Source organism: Meles meles, chromosome X, assembly GCF_922984935.1.
Source record: "Meles meles chromosome X, mMelMel3.1 paternal haplotype, whole genome shotgun sequence".
NCBI lineage: Eukaryota > Metazoa > Chordata > Mammalia > Carnivora > Mustelidae > Meles > Meles meles.
Window position 1 is genome coordinate 12,113,956 of NC_060087.1, and position 20,264 is coordinate 12,134,219.

The 20,264-nt window shown below is 41.4% G+C and overlaps 1 protein-coding gene across 5 annotated transcripts in view; it reads right to left on the reverse strand.

Moving 5' to 3' along the window:
• Positions 1-18,523: 18,523 nt before the first annotated feature.
• Positions 18,524-20,264, reverse strand: part of CLTRN (collectrin, amino acid transport regulator) — a 39,697-nt gene continuing 37,956 nt past the window's right edge. For 4 of the 5 annotated variants that reach the window (XM_045994690.1, XM_045994689.1, XM_045994688.1 and 1 more), the window contains one exon: positions 18,524-19,368. In XM_045994690.1, coding sequence (XP_045850646.1) covers positions 19,212-19,368 — 157 coding nt within the window. In that variant the 3' untranslated portion in view covers positions 18,524-19,211. The remainder of the gene's footprint in view (positions 19,369-20,264) is intronic. The other variant, XM_045994687.1, reaches the window with a different exon arrangement.

Consider the following 20,264-nt stretch of genomic DNA (forward strand, 5'->3'; position numbering starts at 1 on the left):
TAACATGATCTCCCATTTGAAGAGAGTCATTGGCTGCTGTGTGGAGACGAGACTCCATAGGGGAAAAACCATAGACAGAGCCCAGTGAGGAGGTCATTCCAAGAATCCACGTGAGATAAGACAGTGGCTTGATGGTAGCAGCAGAGCTCATGAGAAGTAGAGAAGTACTTTCTCTACTGGAAAGTAGAGCCAACAGGATTTGCTAACGAACTGGGTGTAGGCCAAGAAAGAAAGACAGAGTCAAGGATCATTCCAGGGTTTTTGGATTGACCAACTGGGAGAGCAAGATGGAAATCAATTTACATGGGGAAGGCTGCAGGTAAAACAGTTTGGAAGGAAGACTAGGAGTCCAGTCAAGTTTGTGATATCTCACAGAAATTCAAGTAACGCTGTTGAGAAGGCAGGTATACAAATCCGTGGTTTGACAGAGGCCTGGGGTGAAGATATGAATGGGAGAGTTATCCAGAGATGCTGCTCAAATATGTCTTTTCAGTTAAGACCAAGAGGCAAAGATCTTACTTCAGAATCCCAGTAATGCTGGAAAGCATTACTTAGTTCATACCTGAGGAGGAAAATAGGTGGATAAACAGGGGAAAAAGTTACTTGAAACAACCCTCGTCCCCCCTCAAGGAGCCATCTGTGGACTGAACAGAGAAGTGATAAAAAGGAGTTTCAGTCTTTGGTTTAAAATCTAATTTGTCTAATATAAGGATTGCTACCCCAGCTTTCTTTTGATGTCCATTAACAATGATAAGTGGCTCTCCACCCCCTCACTTTCAATCTGGAGGTGTCTTTGGGTCTGAAATAAGTCTCTCGTAGACAGCATCTTGATAAGTCTTTTTTTTTAAGTCCAGTCTCATACTCTGTGTCTATTGATTGGAACATTTAGTCCATTTACATTCAGAGTAATTCTTGAAAGATATAAATTTACTGCCATTGTATTATTTATGAAGTCCCTGTTTCTATATATTGTCTCTGTTCCTTTGGGAGATGGAGAGGAGAAGGAAGTTGAGGGAAATTGGAAGGGGAGGCGAACCATAAGAGACTATGGACTCTGAAAAACAACCTGAGGGTTTTGAAGGGGCGGGGATGGGAGGTTGGGGGAACCAGGTGGTGGATAATAGGGAGGGCACGTATTGCATGGAGCACTGGGTGTGGTGCAAAAACAATGAATACTGTTACGCTGAAAAAATAAATTAATTAATTAAAAAAAAACAGAGGATCATAGGGGAAAGGAGAGAAAAATAAAACAAGACAAAATGAGAAAGGGAGACAAACCATAAGAGACTCTTAACTCTAGGGAACAAACTGAGGGTTTCCGGAGGGGTGGGGCGGGGATGGGGTATTTGGGGGATGGGCATGAAGGAGGGCACGTGATATAATGAGCACGGGGTGTTACATGCAACTGAGGAATCACTAAACTGTACCTCTGAAACTAATAATACACTATATGTTAATAAACTGAATTTCATTTTTTTTTTAAAAAAAGGGAGTTTCAAGAACTTGGCCAGAACATCACATTTCTCGACTGGTTTAGAAAAGTAGACACATCTCAGGAGCATGAGATGGCGAGGTGAAGCAACGTACGGGTTCAGAGAAGGCAGCTGACATGAGAGATACACAAAGTCAAGTAGCGTACACCCAGCCAGGTCAAGCCTGAAACATTGACAGATATTCAAAGCACGGAAGTCTCCTTTTGGAGCCAGTTCCTGCCTCTCAGCTAGAGTCTGAGGGTGACTGAGGACACTTACACTTCGCTTAATAGTTCCTAACTGTCTCTAAATATCTTAGAATAAACTTTCATCCCCTTTGGGCTCTACCTCGGTCTCCAGATTGAGTATTAAAGCCACGTTTTCTAATCCAACAAGCAATGTCCAATAGTCGCTGTCTTGTTGAGGACTATCAGGCTCATTTTGGAGATAACGCTCCTCTCCCTCCACATCTTCTAAGGGATTTGATTGGTCTGGGCCATTATAGTAGGGATAGTTACAGACTCCATCCCTAGGAGACTAGGAAAATCGACTTAGACTAATCAAGACTTGCATCCAATTCATGTTGGAGAATGGTAGACATCCAGCTAAGGTTGGCTCTGCCTTTAGGAAGTGGGAGGGAATGTCTTTCATATAGGTAACATATATAGTGCTTGTTCCACCCACTGCAGAAGGAGCTATTTGTGGGGACATTTTCCATAGAGATTTCATTCCCGCTGTGAGTTTGGGTTCTTAATGAATTTTAGGAACCGAAGACAGAACTTGCAAAACCTTCCTGAATGATGCCTTGATCTGGATGGAGTTTCCATCTTAGTCATGAATATCTTGCTGCTGCCCCTACCCACTGACTACATATGACATAACCAGGTGAGAGTGAACAAGAGGAAGAGAAAGTCTTGATAGGAGAGGAAAGATATCTATCCAAACCACTACCCCAGTTCTTGCAGGGTATAGGACCTCTCCACAACAGTGTTAACAACTATTGGCTCAATAAGTGAGAGGAACGAAAGAATGAAAATCACATAGAACATATAATTTCTGGCTCATACACCTTGTGTTTTGGGGAAATTTACTTGGACAAAGATGATGCGAATAAACTCTGATTTGTAAAATTATAAAACTTTTCATGATTTCAGAGAAACAGGACAGAGTGGCCCCAAGGAGTCATCGGTTAGGTGTTCTGCAGGACCCGCGTCTCTGAATCATAGAGACTAACACTACTAATTAACAATAATGATATCTAATCTAACCTCTGCTGAACGCTTATTGTGTGCCACCCAGAGTTTAACTGCTTTACATTTAATCCTCACAACGTGCCAAGAGGTAAGCCATTGCATCGTCCTGTTTCCTAGATGAGGAAACTGAGGCACGGAATTAAGATCACAAAGCTCAAAAGCAGTCAAACGGGGATTTGAGCTTCAGCAGTCTGACTTCAAGATCGGACTCTTTGGGGTCAGAAAGCGCGCTTTGAAAGAATTCTTATCACAGGCATGGAAAAGAGGGACCGTCAAGGTCCGAAGAAGCCTAAAAGGTGTGGCTGGACGGCTCAAAACATGGCCCCAGGATGCCATCAAACTCACATCAGTCACAAACACAGTTTCTCTCCTTTTCTCTCTCTCCTTATCTTCATGATTTGCACTGAGGGGAGACCATGGGTGCTCTGCCCTATCTTGTTAAAAAGCGAGGTTTTTCTCAGTAGGGTGAGTATCTTCAGTAACAGAGAATAACAATTAGAGATCGTAGATTCAGAGATGACAACTTCGGATGGCATGGTGATAATTTTGTGCTCTTCAAAGCCAATCTTTGCCAGTGATATAAAGCAGTGGGTCTCAACCCGGGCGATTAAGTTAAGTAGCAAAGCTGCCAAGGCATTCAGGCACCAAGTGTCTGATCCTGTTTACATGTATGTATGCATGTGTATACACTGGTCTCAGCAGCAACTATGAGAAAGCGAGAAAAAGTAAAGTGTAGAATACCAATCCGATCAATTAGCTCTGTTTTGAATATCACAGGGGAGAGAACTGATACAAAATATTTACTGTGTGTGCAAGGCACCAATGCATATCAGCTTGCTGATGCTTGCTGTGGGATTTGGCAAAGGTTCAGAGGAAATGGCAAGACTTCATACCATAATTAGGATTCTTTTTTGTTTTGCCTTTTGTTTTTTTTTTAAGATTTCATTTATTTATTTGACAAAGAGAGAGATCACAGGTAGACAGAGAGGCAGGCGGGGCGGGGGGGGGGGGGAAGCAGGCTCCCCGCTGAGCAGAGAGCCCGATGTGGGGCTCGATCCCAAGACCCTGGGATCATGACCTACACGGAAGGCAGAGGCTTTAACCCACTGAGCCACCCAGGCGCCCCTCATAATTAGGATTCTTAAAAACAGATGAAAATGATGTAGTACTTCTGCCTTGAAATTTGTTGACGTCAACACGTAGGACATATTGTCTAGATAAGTCCCTCCCTACCAGGAAAAGCACAGGACGGAATGGGCTGAAAGAACACGTCAAAAGCTCATGTTTAGTCCTAAGAGAGAATCGCTGGACAGTTGTAAACAGTGATACAGACTACTGAAGGGTGTTGTGTAATCTGCATCTCTGGAGGGTTTCGTGGGCTGAGGGTTTAAACGTGGCCTTGACTGAGTGGGAGGACATGGATGACCAGAGCTCCAGTCAAATGCCGCTCTGGGAAAAAGAAAAAAAGAATGCAAAGGAATAAAGAATGCCTACAGGACTTAGAGAACATCACTGGAGTCCCAGAAGGGGAAGAGAGGGAGAAAGCTTATTTAAAGAAGTAATGGCTGAGAGAGAGATTCAGATATCCAAGTTCCTGAAGCTAACAGGTCACTCCAATATTTTAGTCTAAAATGATCTTCTCCAAGACATATTATAATAAAATGGTCTGAAATCATTTTTAAAATAGCCTCTCATACAAAAAAAAGCCTCTCATACAAGGGAGTCCCCATAAGGCTGAAAGTGTATTTCTCACCAGAAAGCTTTGCAGGTCAGGAGAGAATGAGATGGCGTATTTGAAGTGCTGAGAGAAAATTGGTTTACTCAGTGAAGCTGTCCTTCAGAAATGAAGGTGACATACAGACTTTCCTTAAGAAACAAAATCTGAGGGAGCTCATCGCCACTAGACCTGCCTTATAGAAAATGTTGAGAGGAGTTCTTCAAGCCAAAACTTAAGGACTCTGATTAGTCGCATGAATATATACAGCATACTGATAAAAGCAAATATATAGTTAGACACAGAATACTCTAATACTGCCACATGGTGGGGTGTTAGCCACTTTACTGTAAAGGTTAAAGGACAAAAATATTAAAAATAGCTATGGGGAGATGCCTGGGTGGCTCAGTTGTTTAAGCTTCTGCCTTCGGCTCAGGTCAAGATCCCAGTGTCCTGGAATCGAGCCCCAGGTCTAGTTGGGCTCTCTCCTTAGCAGGGAGCCTGCTTCTCCCTCTGCCTCTCCTTCCCTCATCTCATGCTCTGTGTGTCAAATAAATAAATAAAATCTTAAAGAAATAAAAATAAAAATAGCTATAGCTACAATAATTTGTTAATGGATACCTAATACAAGATGTAAATTCAGACATCAAAAACATAAAAGGGGGAGAGTAAAAGGATAGAGGGGTTTTTTTTAGAAGATTTCATTTATTTACTTACTTGACAGAGAGAGACACAGCAAGAGAGAGAACGCAAGCACTGGGAGTGGGAGAGGGAGAAGCAGGCTCCCTGCCGAGCAGGGAGCCCCGATGCAGGGCCGGATCCCAGGACCCCCAGATGACGACCTGAGCCGAAGGCAGACGCTTAATGACTGAGCCACCCAGGTGCCCCAATGATAGAGTTTTTATATGCAATTGAATTTAAGTTGTTATCAGCCTGTAAGATGTTTTATGTAATCCTCACAGTAACCAAAAAGCAAATACTTAACAGCAGGTTCACAAAAGATAAAGAGGAGGGAATGAAAGCACGTCACTGTGAAAAATGATCAGTTCTTAGAGAAAGAAAGCAAGAGAGAAAGAAAGGAAAAGGGGACTACAAAATAGCCAGAAAACAATTAACAGGGTGGCATTAGAAAGTCCTTACCTCCTGATAATTACTCCAAATGTAAATAGATTGAATTCTCTAATGAAAAGATGTACAGTGGCTAAAAACCAAGACCCAACTATCTGCTGCCTACAAGACACCCACCTCAGCTTTAAGGACAAACATAGGTTCAAAGTGAAGGGATGGAAAAGATAATTCATGCAAGTGAAAACCAAGAGAGCTGGAGTAGCTATACTTATATAAGACAACATAGATTTTAAATCAGAAGTGGTAAAAAGAGGGGCACCAGGGTGGCTCAGTGGGTTAAAGCCTCTGCCTTCAACTCAGGTCATGGTCCCAGGGTCCTGGGATGGAGCCCCACATCAGGCTCCTTATCCAGCGGGGAGCCTGTTACTCCCCCTGCTTGTGCTCTCTCTCTGTCAAATAAATAAATAAAATCTTTTTCTAAAAAAAGTGGTAAAATGAGATAAAGAAGGTGATTATATAATGGGGAAGAGACCAATTCATCAAGAAGATACGACAACTGTAAAGCAAATACAGATCTGAAGGGAGAAACAGGCAACACTATAATAAAGTAAGGGGTTTTAATACTCCCCCAGTTTTGACAATGGATAGATCATCCGGACAGAAAATCAACAAGAAAGCATTGGACTTGAACCATACTTCAGGTCAAATGGACCTAATAGACATACACAGAACATTCCATCCAAGAAAAGCAGAATACAGATTCTTCTCAAGTGCACATGGAACATTCTCCATGACAGATGATAGGACAGGTCACAAAATTAGACTTGGCAAATTTTAGAAGATTGAAATTATACCAACTATCTTTTCCAACCACAATGGTATGAAACTAGAAATCAATAACGGGAGGAAAACTGGGAAATTCACAAATATGTGGAAATTAAACAATACTTGCAAGGGCGCCTGGGTGGCTCAGTCAGTTAAGTGTCTGCCTTCAGCTTGGGTCATGATCCCAGGGTCCTGGGATCAAGCCCCACATCTTCGGGCTCCCTGCTCAGTGGGGAGTCTGCTTCTCCTGTCCCTGTGCTGCTCCCCGCTTGTGGTTCCCTCTCTCATGCTCACTCTTTCTCTCAAATACATAAATAAAATCTTAAAAAAAAAACCACCAATACACTGCTAAAGAACAAACAAGTCAAAAGATTAAAAAAATATCTTGAAACAAATGAAAATGGAAACATAACATACCAATATCTTTTTAAAGATATTTTTCCAAAGAAGACACATAAATAGCCAATAGGTACAATAGGTACAAGGTGTTCAACATCACTCCTCATCAGAGAAATACAAATCATCACTTCACACCTGTTAGAATGGCTGTGATTAAAAAAGAAAAGACAAGAGATAACACGTGTTGGTGAGGATGTAGAGAAAAGAGAACTTCAGTGTTGGTGGGAATGTAAGTTGGTGCAGTCCCCCTGAAAATCAGTACGAAGTTTCCTCCAAAAATTAAAAAATAGAACTATCATATGATCCAGCAATGCCATTTCTGGGTACATATCCAAAGAAAATGAAAACAGGATCTCAAAGAGATACCAGCACGCCCATGTTCACTGAAACATTCTTCACAATAGCCAGGATATCGAAGAAACCTAAGTGTTTGTCCCGGGATAAATGGATAGGAAAAGATGTGGTAAAAGTTCTGGGAATGTAATGTGCAGCATGGTTACTATAGTTAACAAAACTGTATTATATATTTGAAAGTTGCTAAGAGTCAATTTTATCAATTCTTACCACAAAAAGAAAACCTGTAACTATGTGAAGTGATGGGCATGGTAACTAACCTTAGCATGGTAATCATTTTTGCAATGTATACATATTCCGAATTATTACATTGTATACCTTAAACTTACACAAAGTTATGTCAATTATATCGCCATAAAGTTGGAAAACAAACAAAACCAAAGGCTGCTCTAGGAATGAGCCCCAACCATAACCCAACGGAGGCCTCCTTCCGCACCCCCGCTCCAACCACCCCAACTCCCACTCACTGAGTAAGGACCGGGGTTTAATAGGCATCCTAGTCCCTCTTCCATTACCTCTCTAACAGCCTGATCCAATGGGTTCTCTGCTTGGCGGGGAGCACGCTTCTCCCTCTCCTGCTCCCCCTACTTGTGATCTCTCTCTCTCTCTGTTGAATCAATAAATAAAATCTTTAAAAAATAGAATATAATAAAATTTCCAGTTTTGAAAAGCATCTAATCCGTGTAAGGTTCAGATTTCTCTCTATGCCACTGCCCATGGTACTGTATTGGGCTCGGATGAAGAATAATCCTGGCAACCACCCGGCATGTTATTCAGTAATGGGGTTTCAGGCACCCCCGTCCCAGTTCTTGTCCTCCAATACACAACCTGGCACTTTCAAGTTATTCTCAGAAGAGGAGCTGATGACAGAGTACATTTTAAATGAACATAAATAAAAAAGTAGAACAACATAATTAAAATAAGGAAACAAAATGAATCAGTTGCTATAAAGCCTCCAACAACATATGAACATTTTAAAATGTTATATGACTTTGGGCAACATATTCAAATTCATTTAGCCTCCATGTCTTCTTTTGTTAGGTAGGATTAGTAATACTTGCTATTGGGTGAATAAGGAAAAGCACTAAAAATTAGTTAACAAAATGAATCCTGTGAATAAAACTTTTATATTCTTTATAAAAAGTGATATTGAAAAACCTCAAGTTGTGTTCGCTAAGAAAAGAAAGATTTATTTAGGGAAAATATTTCACTGCATGGATAAATATTCATTTCCACACTGACCAAATCTTAGAAGTAAGATAACCCAGCTGTCTGGAAGACACACAGATCTGGCAGAGAGGTGGTGAAAGGGAATACATAGATATGTAAGGCATCTACTGGGATTCTCAACGCAAAGAACGAACTATGAAACTCTGAGAAAAACTGCCAAGGACACTGGTTTCTAGTCCCCACAACACCCTTGACTCCCCCAAAGGGCTCCAATATTATCTTTGGTGAGGTTTCGTCAATAGCATTTTATCTGCCGATGTACTGGAATGGGGTATGTCAAAGCACTAGAGTTGAAACTGTAACCCGAGAGGATTTCTGCAATCATTGTATTACTGAAATGAACCTTGGTATTCCCCTTTATAGCTAAGCAGATAATCGAGCAAGCAAATACTATAATATAACATGAGCCTCAATCAGCCTTGGAATGACGGCAGATTCTAACACTGGCAAACCACTATCACTTTTGAGCAAGCAGATTTTAGTTCTTACGTTCATTGATTTAAATTCTCTTTAGTTCTTCAAAGAGCATGTTAGATTTCCTGGAATTGTGCTACAGAAAACCTGAAAGGCTTGTCATGTGAATGAACTGTTCCACTGCTGGCCTGTGGCCCTGTTCTCCCGGGGACCTTTGAGTCCTTGCTTTTAACAGCCCCACGCAATGAAAAAATTGGATGAGTGACTCATAGCCATATACCTGGCAGACAAATCACAGGCACCAATCCTCAATGTCAAAGAGTCTAAGTATCATTAGAATTTGACCAGATGCACAAAGTTCTACCATATTGACTAGTTAATTCAACAAAACAGCTTGTTCTTCCGGTGAGATAGAATTTTTTTTTTGACTGAATTGATTTGGAGGACAGTTGATTCAATAAATGTCAACTAGTTCAATGACCGTCATAGACTAAAAGAATAAAAAAAGAATAATCATTTAAAAACAGGATTGGGGCGCCTGGGTGGCTCAGTGGGTTAAGCCTCTGCCTTCAGCTCAGGTCATGATCTCAGGGTCCTGGGATCGAGCCCCGCATCGGGCTCTCTGCTCAGCGGGGAGCCTGCTTCCCCCTCCCCCCGCCCCCGCCTGCCTCTCTGTCTACCTGTGATCTCTCTCTCTGTCAAATAAATAAATATTTTTTAAAAATAAAATAAAAAATAAAAACAGGATCATTACCTCATTGAGTTGAAGTTAATATTGGGACAATTAGCTGAGTTACACGAGTTTCTCTCTGTCTCTCTCCTCTCTTCAGGGATTGTATGGGATTATATCCTCTGGGGGGAAATGAAGATGTTATTGGGGTTAGAAGTACGGTGTACTGGGAAGTTTTTTCTTTGCAATTACAGTTGACCCCTGAAGAATGTGGTGGTGAGAAGCACCAACCCGTTGGGCAGTAGGAAATCTAGGTATAACTTCTGACTCCCCAAAAACTCAATTACTAATAGCCTACTCTTGACTGGAAGCCTTACCAATAAGATAGTCAATACATACTCTGTATGTTATATGTATTTTTTTAAAAGATTTTATTCATTTACTTGACAGACAGAGATCACAAGCAGGCAGAGAGGCAGGCAGAGAGAGAGGAAGGGAAGCAGGCTCCACGTTGAACAGAGAGCCTGATGCGGGGCTCAATCCCAGGACCCTGAGATCATGACCTGAGCTGAAGGCAGAGGCCTTAACCCACCGAGCCACCCAGGTGCCCCTGTTATATGTATTATATACTGCATCCTTACAACAAAACTGAACTAGAAAATGAAAATGTTACTAAGAAAATCATAAGGGAAAATACATTAATAGTACTATACTGTAAAAAACCCACATATAAATGCAATGGACAATTCACCTATATTCCTACCAGGTGTCTTCCTACCAAATCTATGTGTGGTTTTATCTTTCCAGATAGGTAGGTTATCTATTTCTGAGATTCAGCCATTGTAGATATAAATATATATTTATATAGTAAAATATTTCCCTTAAACAAACCCTTTTATTCCTCTTTATGGCTTCAAGTTGAGTAGTCTCAATACCAATTTTAAGAAATAAAAAATTTCATTCACAGAGCACATTTTCTTTATTAATTTTGCGATTCTTATTATTTATTAAATTCTGTTCTATCAATAAACTTTTGGGAAGATAGGGCAAGTATTAGTTCCTTTTTAAAACTACTCTCTTTAGGGTGCCTGGGTGGCTCAGTGGGTTAAAACTTCTGCCTTCAACTCAGGTCATGATCCCAGGGTCCTGGGATCGAGCCCCGCATGGGGCTCTCTGCTCAGCAAGGAGCCTGTTTCTCCCTCTCTCTCTCTCTCTCTGCCTGTCTCTCTGCCTACTTGTGATCTCTGTCTAATAAATAAATAAAATTTTTTAAAAATTACTCTCTTTACACTAAATGGAGACAACTGCTTTCGTGGGATTGCCTTCTCGCCACTCTGATGAATCCCTGCATAGCGGGTACCACACAATTAGTTAATGGTGGTGTGAGGACTGGAACCCAGACCGCACCGGTAATACTGTGCCTATAGCATGTATTAATCTACTCCTATTGGGATCTGGGGCAGCATCTCATCACCAAACACTTGAATATTTCTGCATTCAATATTATTAAATACAATAAATAAAGATCATGAAGAGCATTGCATCTGTTCAACTCAGAGTTGCTGCCAAATGGTTTTCAGAGGGTTTTGGATTTGGGAGTTAGAATGGTCAAAGAGAGAGGAGGAGGAGGAAAACAACAAGACCGTATCACAGAAAAGTCAAGAACAAAGAGTGTGTCAAAGAGGAGGGCAGGGTGCCCTGTACTGTAAAATGATTCCAAGAAATTCAGGAGGGTGAGGACAAGGAAGCTGTGACTTTAACAACCAGAAATTCACTAGTGACTTTGAGGAAGCAGTTTCCTCCAGGTTATGGGAATGGATGCCAGACTGCAAAGAGTTAGGAAGCAAGTGGATGGTGGTGATGAACCATGAGAGACTATGGACTCTGAAAAACAACCAGAGGGTTTTGAAGGGGCGGGAGGTGGGAGGTTGGGGAACCAGGTGGTGGGTAATAGGGAGGGCACGTACTGCATGGAGCACTGGGTGTGGTGCCAAAACAATGAACACTGTTATGCTGTAAATAAACAAATAAACGAAAAAAAAATTACTGGCATTGTAAGTTTGTCTTCTAATATTTTATATCATAAATGTGTAATACTTAATATTTATTTATTTATTTGACAGACAGAGATCACAAGCAGGCAGAGAGACGGGCAGAGAGAGAAGGGGAAGCAGGCTCCCTGCTGAGCAGAGAGCCCGACATGGGGCAGAGGCCTTAACCCACTGAGCCACCCAGGTACCCCTATAGACCCAATTTTTAATGAGCCAGGATCAAGGTCCTTTAAAGGTCTCCAGACTATCTATGAATTCCTTGTACGAGACAAGTTCCATGTGCTTTCTTATTCTTCCGTTAAAACCTGTTTTTCTTCAAGCACTGACAAAATATGGTCAAAGCTAGTTCTTATTAAATCTTCTGTTTTCATTAAATTACTGGCATTGTAAGAGAGAGTCAAGTATCATAGGGTCTCACTTATTTGTGGAGCATAACAAAGAACATGGAGGACATGGGGAGATGGAGAGAAGAGGGAGTTGAGGGAAACTGGAAGGGGAGATGAACCATGAGAGACTACGGACTCTGAAAAACAACCAGAGGGTTTTGAAGGGGCGGGGCGGGGGGGGGGAGGTTGGGGAACCAGGTGGTGGGTAATAGGGAGGGCACGTACTGCATGGAGCACTGGGTGTGATGCCAAAACAATAAACACTGTTATGCTGTAAATAAACAAATAAACGAAAAAAAAATTACTGGCATTGTAAGTTTGTCTTCTAATATTTTATATCATAAATGTGTAATACTTAAGCTATGTTATGGGTTAATATGTTCCTGTGAGCTGGCCTGAGGGCTGTCTTACCGCATATGACACATACTTACATGGGGATCATCTTTCCCAAAGCCCAAGGAACTGGCTAGCAAACTAATAGCTTGAGCCATAGGAAATTGCCATTTTTGTAAATCAAAAATGATTGCAGGGCACCTGGGTGGCTCAGTGGGTTAAAGCCTCTGCCTTTGGCTCAGGTCATGATCCCAGGGTCCTGGGATGGAGCCCCGCATCGGGCTTTCTGCTCAGCAGGGAGCTTGCTTCCCTTTCTCTCTCTTTGCCTGCCTCTCTGTCCGCTTGTGGTCTCTGTCAAATAAATAAATAAAATTAAAAAAAATACTTTATTGGGGCACCTGGATGGCTCAGTGGGTTAAAGCCTCTGCCTTCAGCTCGGGTCATGATCCCGGGGTTCTGGGATCGGGCCCCGCATCGGGCTCTCTGCTTCACGGGGAGCCTGCTTCCTCCTCTCTCTCTGCCTGCCTCTCTGCCTAGTTGTGATTTCTCTCCGTCAAATAAATAAAAAAAATAAAAAAAAATACTTTATTAAAAAATGATTGCATAGAAGAAATTTTATCTGATTCAACCTTGTAAGTTTTCAAGTGCAACTATCATAGAAACTGAACGTTGCCACAATAATTCATTGTTCACTAATTATGATGGGCTATGAATTAAGGGTTTAGGATGACAAATGGGAATCCAGGGAGTGATTAAGACATTAGTCTTAGGGCCACCTTGGTGGCTCAGTGGGTTAAGCCTCTGCCTTTGGCTCAGGTCATGGTCTCATGGCTCAGGTCATGGTCTCAGGGTCCTGGGATCGAGCCCCACATCAGGCTCTCTGCTCAGCAGGGAGTCTGCCTCCCCCGCCCCCCGCCTCTGCCTGCCTCTCTGCCTCCTTGTGATCTCTCTCTCCCTGTCAAATAAATAAATAAAATCTTTGTAAAAAGGATGTTAGTCTTAATTGAACTTTTGCTAAATTTTGCATGTAAGGGACACTTGTTCACTGTACCAAGACACCTGACAGTGGCACTTCTAGCTCGCCTGTCCATGGTGGCTAGTGTTCCCCTTTGTTCTATGCCATGCCCAGGAGCTCACGATCCACCTTTTCCAATGGTCTTCGTTATGACCTAGCCCTGTTGTTCTGGGAACCTACTTTCAGATTGGGTCAAAAGACATCCGACACTTGGGGGAAAAAAAACTAGGATCACTCTCTCTGGGTCTGAATAAATATTTCCCTTCATCCAACACCCCACACCCATATTATTATTATATAATCACTAATTTTCAAAAAATGTGACATCAAAGAGTAACTCTGGAAAAATTGTATCTAGGGACACAGTTTTCATTTCATTACTGGCAAAATTCTCCCCTACTGCCCAGTACACTGGCACCAACCATTTGTAGTCTGCTATTGCCCCCACTGGGCTATAATAAAAAAGAGATTAATGCTATGCTAAGTTGGTTCTTATTCTGTATGAATAACTGATATAAAATTCTTTCTCAAACAATGCTATAAAAATGAAGAGCAGAATAAATCAATCAATAACAACCAGAAACCATTCATTCATTCATTCAATCCCAAATTCCCTAAAATAGAATGGTATTCTTTTTTTTTTTTTTTTTTAATCTACTTGACAGACAGAGATCACAAGAAGGCAGAGAGGCAGGCAGACAGAGAGAGAGAGAGGAGGAAGCAGGCTCCCTCCTGAGCAGAGAGCCCGATGCGGGGCTTGATTCCACGATCCCGAGATCATGACCTGAGCCGAAGGCAGAGGCTTTAACCCACTGAGCCACACAGGTGCCCCAATAGAATGGTATTCTTAGTATTGGGCTTAATCTTGCAATAAATAATGAATGGGTCCCTTCTAAAATATTCTTCTTTTGTTTACATTTCCTGAACTAGCATGGTATTTTACCTAAAGTGGACATCGATAAGTTCTTGAGGCAGAAAGGAAGGAGCAAAGGAAAGATAGCAGGAAAGAAAGGGGAAAATCTTCCTTGCATTTGCTTATGTAATCAAGTTAATTAGACATGCAATATTTTTTATGAAGGAAAACAAGATGTAAAGTAGGAAATAAAATATTATCTTACAGGGTCCCATGAATTTGAAAAAAGGACTGGGAATTTGGACTCTTGAGGGATTTTTTTTTACTCTTTTTGGTTCTTAACCTGTGTTCTCTCCCATTCTTTGTTCCTTGTCCAGGAATGATAAATGTGTGTATTTCACTTGGTGATGTTCATATCTGGAATCTGATCACGGATCTTTTGAAATGCAGGAACTCACTGCATTCATTTTTTAAAAAATATTTATTTGAGAGAGAAAGAGAGCATGAGCTGGGGTGGGGCAGAGGGAGAGAGAGGATCCCAAGCAGACTCCATACTGAGCAGAGCATAACAAGGAGCTTAATCCCAGGACCCCGAGATCATGACCCAAACTGAAACCAAGAGTTGGCCACTCAACTGACTGAGCCACTCAGGCACCCCTGCATTCTTTAATATAGTGATGTTTGGGGGCACCTGGGTAGATCAGTCGGTTGTGTCTGACTCTTGGTTTCAGCATGGGTCATGGGAGCAAGCCCCACCTCTGGCTCCACGCTCAGTGGGGAGTCTGTTTGTCCCTTTCCCTCTGCTCCTCCCCCAACTCATAGTCTCTCTCTCTCTCTCAAATAAATCAATCTTTAAAAAATAATATAGTGACGCTTGTAGTAGTTAGTCCTTGTGGAAAACATAGAAGGTGAAACTACACCAAAAAAAAAAAAAAAATCCCCACAAAAGTTACACACATTTACATTTCTTCTATGAAACAAAGCCAGATATAACCATCCCATCTAATTTTTTCTTAAGTGACTTGTGTTTCAGACATTTCTGTTTTTCCAGTTTTTATTAAGGACTTGGAGAGTGGAATGACAGCTATATTTCCACTTACTTTACACCATTTTATTTCCAGTACATATCACCTCACAATGTGGTCCCTTGTGACACATTATGGGATCATTAAATTAAAAATGAAAGGTGTGGTTGATGACTGACTGCTCTCTAATTACCCAGAGTGTTTGTCAAAGGCAGTAGACAGAAGGCATAAAACCCCACTTTGCTGTTATATTGACTGTCAAGTTTATAGCACATTTCTGCTAGCACAGAAAACTTGCCCCAGTAAGGATACCTATTGGAGTAGACCTTTGCAAGTGGAATCAGTGCCCTCAGCGTTAGGATTAACAGTGAAGAAAATGATCTAGTGATCAAATTGGTTCATCCCATGTTTTCAAAATAAGAAGCCTATCTGGGATCAGTGTTTCTCCACCTGTTGTCTCCCCATTATTGGGACTTTTTAGACATCTTTTCCTAATAGCTCATCCAGAAAATGTTGATACCATAGATACACTTTTTATCTGTTTATGTATAATGGTCCTTTGGAGGAGTATAAGCCATTGTGACATCTAAGCTTTTTATCTCCCCAGTAAGAACAATTTCCACCATCTTGAGAATGCATGTCTTGGATTATGCTTGCTAGTACACACTAAATTCTGATGATGTCTCACCGATTCTATATGCAAAGCTACCCTATTCCGGAGTACACAACTCAAGAAAACGTAAGCTAGAAAATTGTTCTTTAGCAAATCATCTATTGTCAATAGAGAAAATAAATCTTCCTCTCCTAAAAATGAGGAAGCCCTACTAATATTAAAGAACACATGGTTCCCAAGTTAAAATGGCGTCCAAATCAAAAATCTCATACCCACAATTTCAAACTCTTCCACATACAGGGAGAGGGACAGCCTTTGCTCTCAGAAAGGATAAGCTATGAGCTTGCAACAGCTACCATCTCATTTACTTATTTATCAGCACACATTTATTGAGCTCTATAGACTTTCAACTCTGTGAGGGCAGGGATTCTGTTTGATTTTGCTCACCCTTGTAGAATAAAGGACAGAAAGAAGGGAGAGAGGAAAGAAGAAGACAAGGTACTATGCTTAGTGACTTGAACACTGCTTCCAAGAATATTCTATTTAGTGTGAAGATACAGAGATGTAAAAACAAATGTAGTAAAATATTGTAATTTTCATTAAAAAGATACCTAACTATGGTGAGGTTACAAAGTAGTGGTTAATTCTATCCTGTTAGAGGTCGAGGGAAGTGAAGTAGGTTATGAGAACGTTCAGGAAGACAGTGTACTAGGAATCCTCTTGCCTGTACGGTCTCTTTCCTCCATAAAAACACATTTAGATATAACGTAACTCTGGTACAGCAAGATGAGCATAATTATCTGGGCGGTCTAAGAACACATAGCTGGGAGGTCCAGCGAAGACCTCCAGGAGGGGCAAGATGTGTAAGTGAGAGAAAGGCTGAGGACAAGCTGAAAAAGTGGCTGAGAGACAGGGAATAGCATAGAGAGGACAGCTTGTTCGATGGCCTGCACGTGAGAGAAAGGTGGAGGTCAAGAGTTTTTTTTTTTTTTTAATATTTTATTTATTTATTTGACAGAGACAGAGATCACAAGCAGGCAGAGAGGCAGGCAGAGAAAGAGAGGAGGAAGCAGGCTCCCCGCTGAGCAGAGAGCCCGATGTGGGGCTCGATCCCAGGACCCTGAGACCATGACCTGAGCTGAAGGCAGAGGCCTAAACCACTGAGCCACCCAGGCGCCCCGAGAAAGGTGGAGGTCAAAATGCAGGTCCTGCCTATGTTTAAAACGTCTGGCTTTATCCTAAAGATAATAAAACACCATTTAAAAGCAGCTATGTTATGGGCGCCTGGATGGCTCACTTGGTTAAGTGACTGCCTTCAGCTCAGGTCATGATCCCGGGGTCCTGGGATCGAGTTCTACATCAGGCTCCCCCTGCTCTGTGGGGAGGCTGCTTTTCCCTCTCCCTGCCACTCCTCCTGCTTGTGCTTTCTCAAACAAGTAAATAAATAAACTCTTAAAAAACAAAAAAGCATCTATGCTAGGAACCAACAGGAACAAGTTTATATTTTGGATATTTATTTAGGCTACATTACAGCCAATGGACTGGAGAGGGTACAGTGGATATTCTGGGGGTCTGCCAGGTCCCCTCTTCAAGTTCCATGCACCCATCCCCAGCTTCTGGAAACATGGGCTTTTGAAGGCTCACAGCTCATTCCTTTGATGGGAGTTGCCCTCGGTGACAGGGGAACTACCTTTGCCAAGAGCAGACACTCCCCAGACAGCACCCTTGGCTGTGACGGTTCATGTGGAGATAACAAAGGTTCAGCCACCTTATCTCAGTCAGGGACAACCTCAGCTCCTAAGCTTCTTGAAGGACTGGCTGAAGCCTCTGTTGTAATCATGTTGCTGGTCCCTTCTCCCTCTGCCTAATCCTATGAGCAGCGTAACACCTTCCTGCAAACTCAGTGGCTAAAAAAATACACATTTATCATCTCACAGCGTCCATGGGTCAGGAGTCTGGGCGCATCTCAACTGGGTCCTCTCCTCAGTCTGCAATCAAAGTGCTGACCAGACTGCATTCTCATCTGGAGACAGTCTGACTGGGGAAAAATCCACTTCCGAGCTCACTTTAGTTGACAGAGTTCATTTCCCTGTGGTTGAAGGACTGAGGACCTCAGCTTCTGGCTGGCTATTGTTCAGAGGTTGTCTTCAGTGCTGAGAGGCCACCAACAATTCCTAGAGGCTGCTCAGTCTCTTCCACATAGGCTTTTCCAACATGGCCATTTACTTAATCAAGCCAGCAAGCAGAATCTCTAGAACAAGTCTGCTGGCAGACAGACTCAGACGTAATACAAAGTAATTGTAGGAGTAACATCTCTTCATCTTTGCTGTATTCCATGCAGAAGCAAGTCCCAGGTGCCATCCTCACTCCCAGAAAGGGGTTACATAAAGGCATGAACACTGGGAGATGGCAGACATCTTGGAATCTATTTGCCACACCCGCCTTCCTCACTTCTTACAAGTGGATCTCCTCAGAGCATGGCCCAGCGAACCTTCTGCCTGCAACTACCTATCTTGGGGTCTGTGTCTGGGGAGCAACACTGGGACAGGAAAGGGAATTAGAAACTGTTGCTGTAACATCAGCTATGGGTGAAAGCAGTAGGAGACTGAGCAGCAAAGTTTCTTTCTATTCATAAATGTATAATTTATTATTACAGATTAGAATAGCCATGGCCTATCTGGAAATAAAATGAAGTCTACGAACTACAAGATGTCTTCAAGCAAGGATACACACAACAAAAATAATTCAATTCTAGGGTTGCAGAACAGATTACACAAAACTAATAAAAATTAGGCTTCCTAATTTCCACAGTATGAAAATAAATCTCAGACCACAATCAGTCACATAATTAAAAAGAGATGATTAGCGCTTTATTAAATTCACAGAGGTTGTAGTTTTACAAATGGCAGAAATAGTCAACCAACAGGGCTGACTTATTAGAGAATGATAGAGAATAAGTAAGTATTGGTATGGTCATAGGATGAAATTCCACCTTGGATACTGACACTCCCATTGTCATCATTCATATCCCAATCGTATTTTATTCTTGCTTAGTCATATACAGAGTGATATAAACAATATTCAAAAAAGATCCATCTTCAAAGATTTTTACACCATATAATGGGTATTCTCTACTGGAAAAATCTCTCTCCGTGGGTCTTCAAATTGTTGGGGGGGGTTATATACATATATACATATATATACATCTGTATATATATGTAGTGGCCTGACCTTATTTCCAGAAATGTTCAACACTAATGCACCTTTAAACCAATAAGTAAAGGCACCACGTGACTCTACTTATACATTGTGTTGTCAGAGAAATATTTTAGAATATTTTGAGTAGTTAACAGCTTAGGATTCCAGTGGTCTTCATGGGTATAAATGATGGCCTTTTACTTTCATGCACACGCAGAATTTCTTAGGAAAGAAGAATGGTGAAATAAAATAGATGATCTGTCCTTGATAATTTATAATGCTCAGCAGTGGCACAGAAACAAGTGTTGAGTTTCCTGGGGAAGCAAAACAGGAGCCCTTCAGAGAGGGGTGAGCCGCTCATCCTCTGTCATGAAGGCATCGTTAATGTGCCCTCCCTTTGTGTCCAGAGGATCACAGGGGATGCCGTTCTCAATTGTGATCATGTTTTCACACTTGTCTTCAGTGTCATCCACTTCAGATGGTCCTTTGCTCTTCCTAAATGCAGATAAAAAGAATGATTGGGGTCTAGAAGCAGAAAGCCTGGTCTTCTGCACAAACATGGAGAGCAAGAGAGGGAAGAGGAAACTTAGAATGATGGAATAATTGATGAGATTCCATATTTTCCAAATAAATTGCAAAGATGATAAAGACCTAATGGGGTGAAAACAAGTGGTTTCATTTGGAATACTAAAATAAATATATATGACTAGGTACATGAGTGAATATATACATGTATATGAATGGAAGCATTTGTATACACACACATACACACATACATATTCACTTACACATACTGAGTGAAGGAATGTGAAGAAAACGTATGGCAAATTGGCAAGTCAAAATACTTAGCTCTAGGACAACTTAACTAAAATTGAATTTTAAAAAAGCATGAAATTTCTCTCACACGATTTGACAAATAGTCTGCAAATGTTGAGTGAAAATCAAATTGAAATGAGGTATCAGGAAGCAAACTCACCTTCCTTTGTAGAAAAGAAGCAAGCATTATAAACTGCAGGTATCAGCTTGGCTCTACTTACTACAAAATAGTTGTCTTCCTTTGTAAGTTGGGTTTTTGGAACTCAGAACACAACTCATAGCTAAAACTGCAGGTCATTCAAAAAACAAAAAACAAAAACAAAAAACCGCTATATGACAGTATAAATCTTTGAGTTCCTCATTCTCAGATTCTTTGTAGACTCTGCTATCCCCACCCTTAACAAAAAGGAGTGTGAAACGCTGCAGCTTTGAATTCAAAGGGTCTTCCTGTCTTTTGTGAAAGACCAAGTCACTGAGCCAATTATGCTTAATAAGAGATTAAGGTTGTGGCATCATGGAGGCATGATTTTGGGCATAAGGCTCTCAGACTTGCTAGAGATTCTTTTGTCCCAGGA